The sequence below is a fragment of the Salmo salar genome, chromosome 10 (genome assembly GCF_965601325.2).
Source record: "Salmo salar chromosome 10, fSalSal1, whole genome shotgun sequence".
NCBI classification, from domain to species: Eukaryota; Metazoa; Chordata; class Actinopteri; order Salmoniformes; family Salmonidae; genus Salmo; species Salmo salar.
Genome location: NC_138300.1, coordinates 37,865,540 through 37,882,149, shown reverse-complemented (window position 1 = coordinate 37,882,149; position 16,610 = coordinate 37,865,540). Strand labels below are relative to the sequence as shown.

The 16,610-nt window shown below is 44.6% G+C and overlaps 1 protein-coding gene across 1 annotated transcript in view; it reads right to left on the bottom strand.

The window, feature by feature from the left end:
- The window catches only part of LOC106560333 (KICSTOR complex protein SZT2), a 188,366-nt gene that overhangs the window by 105,468 nt on the left and 66,288 nt on the right, over positions 1 to 16,610 (bottom strand). Inside the window, 15 exon segments of the mRNA XM_082956975.1 lie at positions 1,100 to 1,187; positions 1,496 to 1,610; positions 1,819 to 1,921; positions 2,717 to 2,869; positions 3,993 to 4,113; positions 7,443 to 7,560; positions 7,771 to 7,909; positions 8,070 to 8,144; positions 11,880 to 12,306; positions 12,520 to 12,795; positions 13,043 to 13,228; positions 13,378 to 13,447; positions 14,406 to 14,516; positions 15,509 to 15,647; positions 15,993 to 16,313. Of these exon segments, the coding sequence (XP_082813101.1) occupies positions 1,100 to 1,187; positions 1,496 to 1,610; positions 1,819 to 1,921; positions 2,717 to 2,869; positions 3,993 to 4,113; positions 7,443 to 7,560; positions 7,771 to 7,909; positions 8,070 to 8,144; positions 11,880 to 12,306; positions 12,520 to 12,795; positions 13,043 to 13,228; positions 13,378 to 13,447; positions 14,406 to 14,516; positions 15,509 to 15,647; positions 15,993 to 16,313 (2,442 nt within the window).

The window sequence follows — 16,610 nt, the reverse complement described above, 5'->3', positions numbered from 1 at the left end:
GTCAGTGAAGATGAGGCCTCAGAGTCTGATGTTCAAGAGGTAGACATTGAGGAGGTCCAGGGAGAAGACATGGACGCCTGAGAGGAAGACAACCAAAGCTTTAGTTTCTAGGCTATCATTTTACAGATGTATGTTGAAAATGTTTTTGGGAGATTCGATGGAAATTATTTTGTTGTTCAGTGAAATCATCCCATGTGAAGAGTCAACTCTTTTAATTAAAGTTTAATTCGTAACTAAATAGTTACAAAAAAAATTATATTGAAAGGATTTAATAATTTGCAATTATGTCTACTCATGATAAGGTAAAAGGTTAATGTTTCTGTATTCATATGACATGGTAAATAAATCCAATGCAAAAAACATCTACATTTAAATGGTATTAATATTAATTTGCATACATTTCCTTTAATTCCCATATATTCCCACCTCTGAATATTCCCCAAAATGTGCAACCCTAGTGGTGTCTCTCTCTCTCTCTGACATATTTATGCAAATCAATGCTCAGTGAGGTGTTTTGAGCCTTAGAAACAAACATTGAATTGAAACACATACACACACTTCAAGAAAACTTAATCCCTCTGTAAACAAAGGAATTCATAAATAAAGAAGTTGAGCTGTATGAACAGTTGTGGTGGAGAGAAAAAAAAACTTGGGAAGATTTTAATAAGTCACTCTTGTTGTTGAAGCTCAGAAGGACTTTCGGAGAGAAACAGCTGACATAGATGAAGCCTGGGCAGAGCTAAATGGAGCAAGATCAACAGTGCCATCTAGAAGGCTGTCAGAGGAACTGCAGCACAGCGTACAGGATGTTCACAGTATTTGACACCCACAATGAATCAGCGATTTCATCTGTTACTCTTAAGTTTGCCATGAGGACAGTAGTGTGGGCACATTTATCTCAGAGTGGGAATGCACTGAGAGGTGACACAGAGGTGCACAGAGGTTTCTTAGTCCTAACTTCAGTTTTTAACTGCAGGCTCAGCCCATCTCTCATTATGCTACCTCTGCTCACAATCCATACACTGCAGAATTCTGTCCCAATGTTCCCCAATCCCCATGAGCCCCTCTCTTCCCCTTGCTCTTCAAATCCCTATCTTACCAGCACTTCCCACTCCATGCACCAGCAACAGGATGTGTTTGTCCACCTGTCCCACTGGACGGGCACCTTCCAGAGATGACCAGGAGCCCTGCAGATGGATGGAGTAAAACACATACACACACACGCACAGAAAGACACACATGTCAGACCACTGCAGATATTTGACATTACAACCCAAAATCATCTCTAACCCAAGGGCAGGTTACCACAGTTCTGGGAACAGCAGATAAATCATGTAAATCTCAGTGCCACAGTTGCCTGCACTTCAATAGAGAAATTAACGATGAGCTTGCTACTGTACTATGGGATCCGCCGAGTATACAGCCCTAATGGTTCTTCAGGGCCACAGTTGCTTGTTGAGCAATAGAGAAGCCCTCTGTAAGTGTGCTACTGTACCGTGAACTCAGAGGAGAGGGGCTCCTGGCTCCGGGCGAGACCGACACAGCGAGACATGAGCTGTAGGCTGCCATCCTGGTCAGAGTACTTCCCTGTTTGAGATGTCTCACAAAGTCTGGGAAGAACAGAGATCATGGGAATATGTTGGGGGTGAGGGAACTTTAAGATGCATAATCAAGAACTAGCAGGATCAACTCAATTCCTTCAACAAGTCTCTGGGTGTAGGGTTGGATGCAGCAGAGAGAAGTGCCTATGAAGATGTTGGACTGTTCTACAATGAGGAGAGGCAGTGGCGTAAGAATAAGGGGGGCACCAGGGCTAACCTGAGGTAGAAGACTGATTTGGTAGTGCGCTCCTGATAGACAAACATGCTCTTCCTGTTGACCACACACAAGGCGTTGAGCACTGACCGCAGAGCCTGGATAGCTGGGATATGGAGAGGAGAAGTCTTTCAACACAAATAAAGATACTGAGCAAACCATCTCAATTATACTGACACTGATTGTATTGAATCCATCATATTAAAATGTTAAGTATTTTTTTTTTAAGTCCAATACAGCAGTTTTTATTTCAATATCAAATAATATCTGGGTAACCATTAAGATTTTTTTCTCAATTAAAAAAAATTGTCAAAAAGAAATACAAATATATTCTTAGCAAAAGCAATTTCTCAAGCAAAAATGTTGCTAGGACTGTCTGGGAGTGGCCTGAGTTAGGGGCCTAATGGGAGGGATATGTAACCTGAAAACTAGCTGTTATTTGAAGAGAGGAGGGCAAACTCTCTTTGTTATTGGTCTATTCATTTATATTGCCTGGTGATGTCACCAGGCAGTTCAAAACCCCCACCCATGCAAACAAACTGACATTTCAGGAGGCCTTTTCAAACAGCTCTTTCACTAAAAGGGCATTATCATAATTTTTACAATTTCACACTATTATTCCAACTTTCATAGTGTGGAAATATAAATAAAACACAGAAAAATCATGTTTTGACTGCACCGCTCCTTTAAGTAAAGGAAGTCATTCATTGTCCTATTCATCATCATCATCATTTGCACATAATTGTCAAAAGTTTGTTAATATTGGCATATTTAAAGTACAATTCAGGATCAAGATGTTAATGGTCATGAAGACATGAAGTCCTACTCTGTCAGTGGTCTTTATTTCTCTGCATGCTCAAACACATTCTTGTTCTGTATTTTGCCAGTGGCACTGACTCACCCCTGGACACACCCACGTTGGTTCCCATTTTGAGGCGAGGGTGGATGTGGATGACGGTGCTCCACACCACCTCACAGGCAAAGTGACCTGGGATGAACTGCATGGTGGCAGCAAGGTAGTCCCGCGGCTGGTAGTTCTCCTCAGCATTGTAATCTGTTGGTGGGTGGAGGGGGTGAAGAAGATGGGAGAGAGAGGGGGTGGGTGAGTGAGTGAGACAGAGAGCGAGACAGAAAAGAGAAAATAATGTTCAACCACAACTGCAGAGAGGAGATGCATTTCAGTGTGACGCCAGCCAGGAAAAGAAACAACACAATTTGCTATGGGAGCCTTTTCCCTTCCCCAGTAACATTATGTTATTGCACTGCAGTCACAAACAACAAGCCCTCTCTGATGTCTATCCCCTCTCCAGGATCCAATTCATTTACACACACTGGAGCAAAACAAACAGTGATATTAGGAAATTACAGTTGGTAATTCTGGCTTAACGGCTTCCATAAAATATAAAGTTAATCTCATGAGCGTTCCCACTGGTTCCCTCTCCAAGCATACTTCACTGGCCTGTCACTGATGCTCTTCCCTGTAACCTTGCATACATTAGAGAGAGAGAGAGTGTGTGTGTTTCCTTCTCCTTGGCCCTGTATTGAGTGTGCTCCATCATCACTGTGACAGTTGGGAGCTCACAGGGCCAAGAAAGTGCAATTCATTATTAACTTGTGTACTGTACAATGACAAACTCAGTGCCATCAAGGGCGTACATATGATGTACATTAAGTTTATGGTGTTTGCAAAAATGTATTGGAGAGCCCTTCTAAAGCAAGGATGGACAAACATTTTGGCTTGAAGATAAAATAATTCAGCAGAGGGCTGCACAGATTCATTTTCAGAACAAATTGTTAGTTAAAAGCAATTTGCGAGACAGAAAAATACAGTTATTTGAAAATATATAGGTTCATTATAATTTCTACATACTTTCAATCTAGTTTTAGACGTTCAATAGTGGCCTGAAGTGTTTTCTTTTACCCAAAACATATACTTTTTTTACTCAAACCTCCTGCGGGCCAGCCGTATGTTGCCTACCCCTGTCTTAAAGAAAGTTAGATCGAATTTGTTTACTTACCACAATTTGTTTTTTTGAGGGGGGGGAGACGACGACTATGTATGTGTGTGGTGGTGAGTGTTGACTAACTAACTGACTGTCAGAGCTGGCAAGTGTCTGTCTGTAGCATGTGTATAAGTGTGTGCAGATGATAGTGATCGTGAGTGTTGACTGACTAACCATCAGAGTTGGCGATTCTCTGTCTGTACAGGGACTCATTCTTCCAGATATCCTCTTCACTCTCTGCCACCAGAAGAGAGTTACACACGTGGCTGTCATTGAGGTCCTGGAGTAGCAGACGCTGTGGAGAAACAGAGTAAAGAAGAGGAGAAACCAGACAGAGGAGAGATGAGAAACCAGACAAAGGAGAGACCAGACAGGGGAGAGAGGAGAGACCAGACAGGGGAGAGAGGAGAGACCAGACAGAGGAGAGAGGAGAGACCAGACAGAGGAGAGAGGAGAGACCAGACAGAGGAGAGAGGAGAGACCAGACAGAGAGACCAGACAGAGGAGAGACCAGACAGAGGAGAGACCAGACAGGGGAGAGAGGAGAGACCAGACAGAGGAGAGAGGAGAGACCAGACAGAGAGACCAGACAGAGGAGAGAGGAGAGACCAGACAGAGAGACCAGACAGAGGAGAGACCAGACAGAGGAGAGACCAGACAGGGGAGAGAGGAGAGACCAGACAGAGGAGAGAGGAGAGACCAGACAGAGGAGAGAGGAGAGACCAGACAGAGGAGAGAGGAGAGACCAGACAGAGGAGAGACCAGACAGAGGAGAGACCAGACAGAGGAGAGACCAGACAGGGGAGAGAGGAGAGACCAGACAGAGGAGAGAGGAGAGACCAGACAGAGGAGAGAGGAGAGACCAGACAGAGGAGAGAGGAGAGACCAGACAGAGGAGAGAGGAGAGACCAGACAGAGGAGAGAGGAGAGACCAGACAGAGGAGAGACCAGACAGAGGAGAGACCAGACAGAGGAGAGACCAGACAAAGGGAGTTCGTTCCTGTTCCAATATCCAGACTAGCATACTACTTAGAATGTAATTGCTTTGTTATAAGTGGTATGCTACCATGGATATTTGAATGTAGCCTTAGAGGTTGAACAGCACAAACTAGACAGAGAGAGGGGTGTTTTTACCCTTGTAGGATGGCCAGAATTAGGGTGACTAAATCAATGGAGGCCAAGAGGAGAAAAAAAAGTGTTCAAAAATCTGAAAAATTGCATCGCATCAGCTAGGTGGATTCTCTGCAAGAATTAAGGCTACATGGCTAGCTGACAGGCTCACTTTCCCGTTGAACTCGTCATTCTTCTTCTCGAATCCACAGGAAATAAAACAATATAGAGCAGAGGTAAGATGGATATCGATTTGAGACATGAAATGTTGTATTTTCATATTTTAGTATACACTTTTCATATTAAGTTGAAATATTTCTCACAAAAACAAACGTATCTCTGTGAAAGGTCAACGGAGCACTGAGCATATACCCAGCTTTTTATTTTCAAATCAGTTTTATTTAATTTAGCTTGTGTCATGCTAATTTAGCTTTTTGCGACCCACGGAATAACTTTGAAGACGATGACCACAAGATGTAAAATCCTCAAAAGATTTTACGAGAAACCTGCACCGCTATGTCAACTTGGTTCGGTGCTTAATATCAGATGCATTAGGTTATGAAATCCGATAATGATATGTTAGATAAAGACCCCACTGAACAATTCAGAACATGAAGAATCATATTTGTCTTGGTAAAATGTGTTTGATAACATAAGGAAGTAAAATCTCATCACCAAACGCATTTTCAACCAATCACCAGAATGGGTGAACACTCCATATACAGTTGAAGACTGAAGTTTACATACACCTTAGCCAAAGGTGACAATTAATCCTAGTAAAAATTCCCTGTCTTAGGTCAGCTAGGATCACCACTTTATTTTAAGAATGTGAAATGTCAGAATAATAGTAGAGAGAAACATTTCTTTCAGCTTTTACTTCTTTCATCACATTCCCAGTGGGTCAGAAGTTCACATACACCCAATTAGTATTTGGTAGCATTGCCTTTAAATTGTTTCACTTGGGTGAAACGTTTTGGGTAGCCTTCCACAAGCTTCCCACAATAAGTAGGGTGAATTCTGGCCCATTCCTCCTGACAGAGCTGGTGTAACTGAGTGAGGTTTGTAGGCCTCCTTGCTCGCTCACACTTTTTCAGTTCTGCTCACAAATTTCCGATAAGATTGGGGCTTTGTGATGGCCACTCCAATATCTTGACTTTGTTGTCCTTAAGCCATTTTGCCACAATTTTGGAAGTATGCTTGGGGTCATTGTCCATTTGGAAGACCCATTTGCGACCAAGCTTCAACTTCCTGACTGATGTCTTGAGATGTTGCTTCAATATATCCACATAATTTTCTCTCCTCATGATGCCATCTATTTTGTGAAGTGCACCAGGCCCTCTTGCAGAAAAGCACCCCACAACATGATGCTGCCACCCTCGTGCATCACGGTTGGGATGGTGTTCTTTGGCTTGCAAGCCCCCCCCCCCCACCCTTTTCCTCCAAACATAACAATGGTCATTATTGACAAACAGTTATATTTTTGTTTCATCAGACCAGAGGACATTTCTCCAAAAAGTACGATCTTTGTCCCCATGTGCAGTTGCAAACTGTAGTCTGGCTTTTTTATGGTGGTTTTGGAGCAGTGGTTTCTTCCTTGCTGAGCGGACTTTCAGGTTATGTCGATATAGAACTCGTTTTACTGTGGATATAGATACTTTTGTACCGGTTTCCTCCAGCATCTTTACAATGTCTTCTGCTGTTGTTCTGGGATTGATATGCACTTTTCCCACCAAAGTACGTTCATCTCTAGGAGACAGAACGCGTCTTCTTCCTGAGCGGTATGACGGCTGTGTGGTCCCATGGGGTTTATACTTGCATACTACTGTTTGTACAGTGTAAGTCGCGCTGGATAAGAGCTTCTGCTAAATGACGTAAATGTAAATGTAATGAACGTGGTACCTTCAGGCGTTTGGAAATTGCTCCCAAGGATGAACCAGACTTGTGGAGGTCTACAATTGTTTTTCTGAGGTCTTGGCTGATTTCTTTTGATTTTCCCATGATGTCAAGCAAAGAGGCACTGAGTTTGAAGGTAGGCCTTGAAATACATCCACAGGTACACCTCCAATTTACTCAAATTATGTCAATTAGCCTATCAGAAGCTTCTAAAGCCATGACATCCCTTTCTGGAATTTTCCAAGCTGTTTAAAGGCACAGTCAACTTAGTATACGTAAACTTCTGACCCACTGGAATTGTGATACAGTGAATTATAAGTGAAATAATCTGTCTGTAAACAATTGTTGGAAAAATGACTTGTGTCATGCACAAAGTAGATGTCCTAACCGACTTGCCAATACAGTAGTTTGTTAACAAGAAATTTGTGGAGTGGTTGAAAAACGAGTTTTAATGACTCCAACCTAACTGCATGTAAACTTCCGACTTCAACTGTATAAGCATTGAAGTGTCAGAAATGTCTTAATGGGAGAGAGTATAACCTACCTATTTCGAACAATTGAAAATGTTTATTAAGGTCAAACAAACAGAGGATCGCAATCACACAAAGGAGTGTAACCTACCTGATTGACCATACGGCAGATCTCCCCAATCTTCCTCACCATCATCTGATGCAACTGTAAGTACTCTGGCACCTCCTCCTCCTCCCCTACGCCGTCCTCCTTCCCTTCGTTGAAGCTCCTGCAAACAATATTCCATGACGAATTTATATCTTACAGGTCTCTTTTGAGATTTTTATCTCAATTAGAATAACCTGTATAAATAAATTATGGAATCATTATGTAACAATTGTGTCATGTAAGATGGCACACTGAACATTCTAAATGACTGAAGGTGAGCAGCAGTTATGAGCTGCATCCATGTCCTCCCTAAGCCCCTGCCCTCTCTCACCTGGAGTGGGAGTACACCTCTACTTTGTCCTGGTGGATCTTAACGATGAGCCAGAAGTCAGGCACCAGGGGGGACTGGGACTCATGTTCTTCTATAGTGGGGCTCTCACACTCAGAGTCACTGCTGCCACCATCATAACCTAAAAATATACAGCTAAAAATGTCTTATTAGCTTTCATTAGCAGCATCATCATCATGATCGTCACCACCGTCGTTATCATCATCGTGATGAAGATCATGATCATCATTATCATCGTTATGAGCAACACTATCATAATCACTATAATGTCCATCTCTTACCCAGCATGTCAGAGTCCAGGCTGCCTTGACTGGAGACCACACTCTGTACTCTGCTGGGCCTCAGCTTGCCACTACCTGAGGAGGAGACAAGTTTTACACCACATTCACCTGAGGTAGCAGAGATTAACCTCCAGAAGCCCACTATGTTAGACTGTCAGAGACATGACTAAGACCCTCAGGGCTTTCTCCTCCTCCCTCCGCCTCTACACTGGCAGGCACTAGGAGTCTCCCCACCTCAATGTTGGAACATGTACTCTAGAGAGATGGGTCATCTCATGTAATATTCTGTCTGTTAGCTCTGAGCGGAGTGCTGCTGCCTGTTGATTTGGGAATGGCGGGAGAGGGAGAAAACAGCCTTAAGGGTGGAAACGGGGAAAAGCTGCCAGCTCAGTCAACAGACTTAAGAGACTTGTGCTGCTAGTACTGCCGAAGATTCACTCACTCACACTCTCCTCATTGGTGTGTCACTAGCTGTCACACAGCCAGCCTCGCAAGAGACAATCCACACAGACACACGCATACAGTACCTTTGGAAAGTATTCAGACCCCCTGACTTTTTCCACATTTTGTTACATTACAGCCTTATTCTAAAATTGATTAAATAGTTTATTTATTCTCATCCATCTACACACAATACCCCATAATGACAAAGCAAAAACAGGTTTTTAGAAATGTTTGCTCATTTATATATACTGCTCAAAAAAATAAAGGGAACACTTAAACAACACATCCTAGATCTGAATGAAAGAAATAATCTTATTAAATACTTTTTTCTTTACATAGTTGAATGTGCTGACAACAAAATCACACAAAAATAATCAATGGAAATCCAATTTATCAACCCATGGAGGTCTGGATTTGGAGTCGCACTCAAAATTAAAGTGGAAAACCACACTACAGGCTGATCCAACGTTGATGTAATGTCCTTAAAACAAGTCAAAATGAGGCTCAGTAGTGTGTGTGGCCTCCACGTGCCTGTATGACTTCCCTACAACGCCTGGGCATGCTCCTGATGAGGTGGCGGATGGTCTCCTGAGGGATCTCCTCCCAGACCTGGACTAAAGCATCCGCCAACTCCTGGACAGTCTGTGGTGCAACGTGGCGTTGGTGGATGGAGCGAGACATGTCGTCCCAGATGTGCTCAATTGGATTCAGGTCTGGGGAACGGGCGGGCCAGTCCATAGCATCAATGCCTTCCTCTTGCAGGAACTGCTGACACACTCCAGCCACATGAGGTCTAGCATTGTCTTGCATTAGGAGGAACCCATGGCCAACCGCACCAGCATATGGTCTCACAAGGGGTCTGAGGATCTCATCTTGGTACCTAATGGCAGTCAGGCTACCTCTGGCGAGCACATGGAGGGCTGTGCGGCCCCCCAAAGAAATGCCACCCCACACCATGACTGACCCACCGCCAAACCGGTCATGCTGGAGGATGTTGCAGGCAGCAGAACGTTCTCCACGGCGTCTCCAGACTCTGTCACGTCTGTCACGTGCTCAGTGTGAACCTGCTTTCATCTGTGAAGCGCACAGGGCGCCAGTGGCGAATTTGCCAATCTTGGTGTTCTCTGGCAAATGCCAAACGTCCTGCACGGTGTTGGGCTGTAAGCACAACCCCCACCTGTGGACGTCGGGCCCTCATACCACCCTCATGGAGTCTGTTTCTGACCGTTTGAGCAAACACATGCACATTTGTGGCCTGCTGGAGGTCATTTTGCAGGGCTCTGGCAGTGCTTCTCCTGCTCCTCCTTGCAAAAAGGCGGAGGTAGCGGTCCTGCTGCTGGGTTGTTTCCCTCCTACGGCCTCCTCCACGTCTCCTGATGTACTGGCCTGTCTCCTGGTAGCGCCTCCATGCTCTGGACACTACGCTGACAGACACAGCAAACCTTCTTGCCACAGCTCGCATTGATGTGCCATCCTGGATGAGCTGCACTACCTGAGCCACTTGTGTGGGTTGTAGACTCCGTCTCATGCTACCACTAGAGTGAAAGCACCTCCAGCATTCAAAAGTCACCAAAACATCAGCCAGGAATCATAGGAACTGAGAAGTGGTCTGTGGTCCCCACCTGTAGAACCACTCCTTTATTGGGGGTGTCTTGCTAATTGCCTATAATTTCCACCTGTTGTCTATTCCATTTGCACAGCATGTGACATTTATTGTCAATCAGTGTTGCTTCCTAAGTGGACAGTTTGATTTCACAGAAGTGTGATTGACTTGGAGTTACATTGTGTTGTTTAAGTGTTCCCTTTATTTTTTTGAGCAGTGTATATATTTTTTTGAAATATCACATTTACTTAGTACTTTGTTGAAGCACCTTTGGCAGCGATTACAGCCTTGAGTCTTCTTCGGTATGACGCTACAAGCTTGGCAACACCTGCATTTGGGGAGTTTCTCCCATTCTTCTCTGCAGATGCTCTCAAGCTCTGGTCAGGTTGGATGGGGAGCGTTGCTGCACAGCTATTATCAGGTCTCTCCAGACATGTTCGATCTGGTTGAAGTCCGAGCTCTGGCTGGGCCACTCAAGGACATTCAGAGACTTGTCCCGAAGCCACTCCTCCATTGTCTTGGCTGTGTGCTTCGGGTCATTGTCCTGTTGGAAGGTGAACCTTTGCCACAGTCTGAGGTCCTGAGTGCTCTGGAGCAGGTTTTCATCAAGAATCTCGCTGTACTTTGCTCCATTCATATTTTCCTTGATCCTGACTAGTCTCCCAGTCCCTGCCGCTGAATAACATCCCCACAGCATGATGCTGCCACCACGATGCTTCATCGTAGGGATGGTGCCAGGTTTCCTCCAGACGTGACGCTTGGCATTGAAGCCAAAGAGTTTGATCTTGATTTCATCAGACCAGAGAATCTTGTTTCTCACGGTCTGAGAGTTTTAGGTCCCTTTTGGCAAACTCCAAGATGGTTATCATGTGCCATCGGGTTCTTGGTCACCTCCCTGACCAAGGCACTTATCTCCCGATTGCTCAGTTTGGCCGGGTGGCCAGCTCTAAAACAGTCTTGGTGGTTCCAAACTTCTTCCATTTAGGAATGATGGAGGCCACTGTGTTCTTGGGGACCTTCAATGCTGCAGACATTTTTTGGTACCTATCCCCAGATCTGTGCCTCAACACAATCCTCTCTCGGAGGTCTACAGACAGTTCCTTCGACCTCATGGCTTGGTTTTTGCTCTGACATGTGCTGTCAACTGTGGGACCTTATATAGACAGCTTGAAGCCTTCATGTCCAATCAATTGAATTTACCACAGGTGGACTCCAATCAAGTAGTAGAAACATCAAGGATGATCAATGGAAACAGGATGCACCTGAGCTCAATTTCCAGTATCATAGCAAAGGGTCTGAATACTTATGTAAATACGGTATTTATGTTTTCGCTTTGTCATTATGGGGTATTGTGTGTAGATTGATGAGGGAAAAAAAATATTTAATCCATTTTAAAATAAGGCTGTAACGTAAAAAAATAGGGAAAAGGGGAAGGGGTCTGAATACTTTCCGAATGCAGACAAAGAGCTGAAATAGTAATCTCTCCTCTGCTGGGAGATATGGCAGGTCACAGCATGGTTCCATAAAAAAACAGTATGGGCAAACATACAGGACTGTAGGAAGCTACCATGTGAATGGGTTCTGTCATTATACACCACAGGTTTGTATTAGGTTTCACAGCGTTGCAAAAACAGCGAGCCCCCTTGTTGCACTTTGTTTAAAAAATATATGAAAAACGGAATATTACCCAAGCAGTGTAGCTGTAACGTCTCATCACTTAAGGTCCTAGATGTTGTCTGGGTCTGGGGGACAGGGACACTCACTGTGGGTGGTGGACTGCACCGACTCGGCCAGGCTGACTGAGGATGGGGTCTTGGTGTTTTCTGAGGAGCGGTCGGTGCTGGTGCTGGGCTTGAGGTGATGGGTGCTGGGTTGGCCTTGATCCCCCGTGGCCGTAAAGGAGGAGCCTACAGAGCTCAGCTGAGGTCCTATCACCTCTCCTCCTCTGCCCACAAAACTCAGTCGGGGTCGGCCGGTGGAGACACCAACAGAACTCACCCGGGGTCCATCCCCCGCGGCTGTGGAGGTTGTACCGGCTGAGCTCAACCGAGGTCTGGGGCCCTCCTCTGAGTCATCCCGGGTGGGTTTGGCTGGAAGGTTGCAGGGGTCCTGGGCTAGGTCATTACCAGAATCACTAACATCCCCGACAGCAGGCTTCTCCTCTTCTCTCTGCACCTGGAGGGAAAAAATCTAACATATAAAATAATTAATTCAGTTCAAATTCATACACATTCATCCATACATTAATTCATACAAATTGCATTTATTCAGAAAAAAAACATTCAAAAGATAGGAAACCTTAATTTGACTCAAAGGGCCATGAAAGAGGATGCATAAACTAGTTGGTCAGGTTGAACACCCCCCCCCCCCCCCCCCAAAAAAAAAAAATGAATGTTGACAAACCTCACTGTCTAGCTCCACCCTCTCCACCTCTGTTTCATGGTCAGGTCTTGTTCCTGGTGCACCATGATTGGATGGAGCCCTGGCACTGTCGTCCACATCAGCACAGTGATTGTTGGGTTGGGAGGCCTGTCCCGCCCCCTCAGTGTTAACAGTGCTCTCAGACAGCCTCTTAGAAGCCTGGATCCTCTGTGGGTGGAGTCGACTCAGAGACATGTAGTGGAAGTTGTCCTGCTCTCCTTTCAGCAAGTAACCTGAGAATGACATCCTACGGAACTCCTGTTGAGGGTAAGATTCAAGGGTTAGGGTCAGTTCCAATCTCAATCCAAGAAGAAAACTGAAATTCCAATACCAATTTTCCTCATTTAAAAGCAATTGACAGAGTAGAACTTCGGTGTGCAACAAACATGCAAGGTTCCTAACGATGGGAAAAACATATTGACCCCACTAGAAAAAAGGACATGAACTCATCTCTCATATGAAAGAAGAACTGTTGTCACCCCTCCTGGTCATCATCCCAGCCCACCTCTTTGAACTTTTCCAGGGACTGCTCAGGGCCGAAGACAAACTGCAAGGGAACGACCTCACAGTGGCAGCGTGGTCGCCCGCCTGAGCGAAGCACGTGACCCGCCACCTTCTGTAGCGTGGACGAGCTGATGACCCGGGAGTGACGCAGAGCTGACACAATCTCATCCTCCAGGAGCCAACGGATCTACAGCGAGAGGCAACAGGGAGATCTGAGTGAATGGGCCTGAAATATGTAGCTCAGTGACAGAGGAATTCCGGCTATTTAGTGGTTCGACTAGCTCAAATCATATCAAGATCGAGTTCCAAGATCGAGATTACAGAGACTGAAATTACCTCCTCCATGGCAGCTAACACGGCTAGTTTGTGTGGAATTGGGAGTTTGGACAAAGAGTCTCCTCCAACCCTGTTGAAATAAAGAAATAATGAACTACTGCAAGGTCATAGAAATCATGCAGGCTGACAAATGTCATCATCAGCCAAACCCTCCTCAACATGCTTTTATCTACCCTTTAGATCAGTGGTCACCAACCAGTCGATGGTGATTGACTGGTCCATCTTCAAGTCATTCCTAGTGGAACACCTAACAATTCTGTAGAAAAGCCAATGATAAAGGCTGTGATAAAGGCTTGTACTCCTTTTTGTTTAATTAGTTGCGCTGTTGGCGGTAGGTGCACTTGATTCAGAAGCCATGCGCACCGGTTAAGTAAAGTTTTCCCATTTTTAAGAATTTCATTTGTCTGAAAAGACAAACTCCGCCTACCCGGCGGACCGGGAGATCTGTGGTCCAATCATGTGCACGTACTGTACTGGCCAATCGGATAGCTCAAATCACCGTGCCTACTGTACAGAGCTTCCACGACACTGGTCACAGCAGTTTGATACTAAGTTACATAGCAGTCCAGTAAAATCTAAAAGTAAATTATTTGCTAATTAATTCAATTTATGCTCAGCCTGTGCCTCGCAAGTGCTACACCAACTGATGTATTTTGTCATCAAAGCTCAAGTTTTGAAATATAATATGGTCCGATAAGTAACATTGGCAGGCCAGGCATACAGCCAATATGCTGTGATAATGTATTAGGCCTACTGCACAAACCTAATTCTTACAGAACTGTTTTTATTAGGTTAATGTCATGTAAAAATAAAGAAATATGAGCGTTAGATTTCGGCTTGCTTTTTGACTGCGAAAGTGATCTTGACTCAGGAAAAGGTTGTTGCTTTAAATCAATCACCTATTAACACCTACTCCTTTAGCCTGGTTCCAGATCTGTTTGTGCTGTAAAGCCAACTGACATCGGCTATACAGCACAAACAGATATAGGACAAGACTTCTCCGCTTCTCATCCTGCCCAATGACTCACCCGTCGACCTCTACTACTCTGTCCAGGTTGCCCATCACATCCTCATTAGAGCGGTAGGAAGAGGGCTGACCTGGAGAACGGTTCAGAGACACACTGCTCTCTGACGTGTACCTAGAGAGAGTACAGGCTGTTAGTTAACAGGATCACCTTCTAGTGAAAGAAATGCAGTTTGATGAACGTATACAGCACAGGGCTATGCTCATCCACATTGCACCTTACCAATCCAATGGTAATGTGTCCGGTAAGAGTGCCTGTGTGTGTTTGGATGAGTGATGTCCTAAAAGCTTAAGCTCCAAATTCTTTTTAATTTTATTCACAAACCTGGGGAACCAAAGAGCACCTTACCCCATGAACACAAATTAATCCAAGAGCTAAAAGATTTTTGGGGGAGTTTGTCATTTAACCCTTTACACACTCATGGGACTTGGCTTATATGGATAGGACTAAATGTAAATGTTTCTCACAAAATAAATATGAAATGCATAAGCATGGTAGCAATTGAAAGGGAACTGTTTGGGGATGATGTGAAAATTATTAGACCAAAATTGAGGACACAATAGTTCACCTGACAAGACTTATTACACTGTTGATTTTATGTGCATTTTACATTTACTATACTTTTCGCTGCATTTGTTCATAATGAAATCTGAAAATATGTGGGGTAGGTGCAACATAAGACAAAAAAATGACAAGGGTTTGAGTGAGAGGACTAACTGGTGGCTCCAAGTGACCACCCACCTCTCTAAAGTGTACACAGTTCCTAAGTCATTTCAATGCACTTTCATGACTCAAAGAACAGTAAAACTATAAGTCGTTTTTTTTTAATCTCTCCTAGCTGTGCCATTGAGGAATTAAAGCAAGCACACTTGTAGTTGTTTTCTTTGGAACAGCCCTGCATCCCCATCAAATCACACAGCTACTGTTGTTTACGCAATCCAAAACCATTCATGCTCTGACATCATTCATAGTATGTTACTGTGCAGCCACTGTGTTCCAATTTATGCGCTTATCATTGGCCAAATCTGTCATTTTCAACCCGCATACGGGTATGAGTGTAAAGGGCTATTTTCATAACACATATTTTTTTGAAAGTAAGATCTAACCTGTTGTGTCTCAAGTCTGACTGCATGTCCTCTATCTCCAGGGGTAAGGTGAGAACAAAGATGTCCAGTGTGACAGACAGATCATTCAGATTCACAGCCTGCAGGGCCTCTGCATTCTCCAGACACATGATCACCTCACCTGCAATAACACCATACACGTCTCAACATAAACAGTAGGGCATTTAATAGCATTAAAAAAATGTCACACCAGACCTGAGTTCAAATAGTATTTGTTGTCTTTCAAATACTTTGAGTGTAGGAGTGAGCCTGCCTGTAGTGCCAGAGGGAAGGGTTAGCACTTTAGGAACTAGTCCACTGGTTCCATTGTGCCAGACAAACTCAAAGTGCAGCTATTTCGTTCCATTGTGCCAGACAAACTCAAAGTGCAGCTATTTCAACCCAGGTCTGATTCACATGCTGTCTATTGACTTGAGTCTATTCTGTGAGGGCTGCCAGGTTCAGAGCAGAGGCAGTGTGTACTCACCCAGGCAGGTGGGTAGCGTGGTTATGGGCATAGATCCGTGGCAGCTCTTCATGTTAACAGAGCAGGTGAGGTGGATGAACAGCGGGGGCATCTCAGGCTGTGGCCACTCTGGCTCCAACAGGCTGTCTCTCTCTAGGATTTTGAAGGAGACATTGTCCTGGTTCACTGTGTTGGAGTCAGACAGGGACTCATCCTCCCCCTCTCCCCCTGCCTCCCCCTCTCTGTCTGCCCCTAGGGATCTCCGGCCTCCAGCCCTCTCCTGGTACTCCACCTCCAGGTCTGTGTCGCTCTCCGTCACAATGCAACAGCCCGACATGTACTCTGAGGTACACAGGTGGATTTATGTTTTTACATCAAAATAAATATTAAAAACATGTAATTTAGCAGCTGCTCTTATCCAGAGACACTTACAGGCGCAATTAGTGCCTTGCTCAAGGGCACATAGACATATTTTTCAGCAAGTCAGCGCTGAGAGTCAAACCAACGACCTTTCGGTTACTGGCCCAACCGCTAGGCTACCTGCTGCCCACATAACGGTGAGATAGTACACAGGATTTATGACGTAGCCTTAAATACATGTTCTCTGTGGTCCAGAGGATGAGTATAGAGTATTTGATG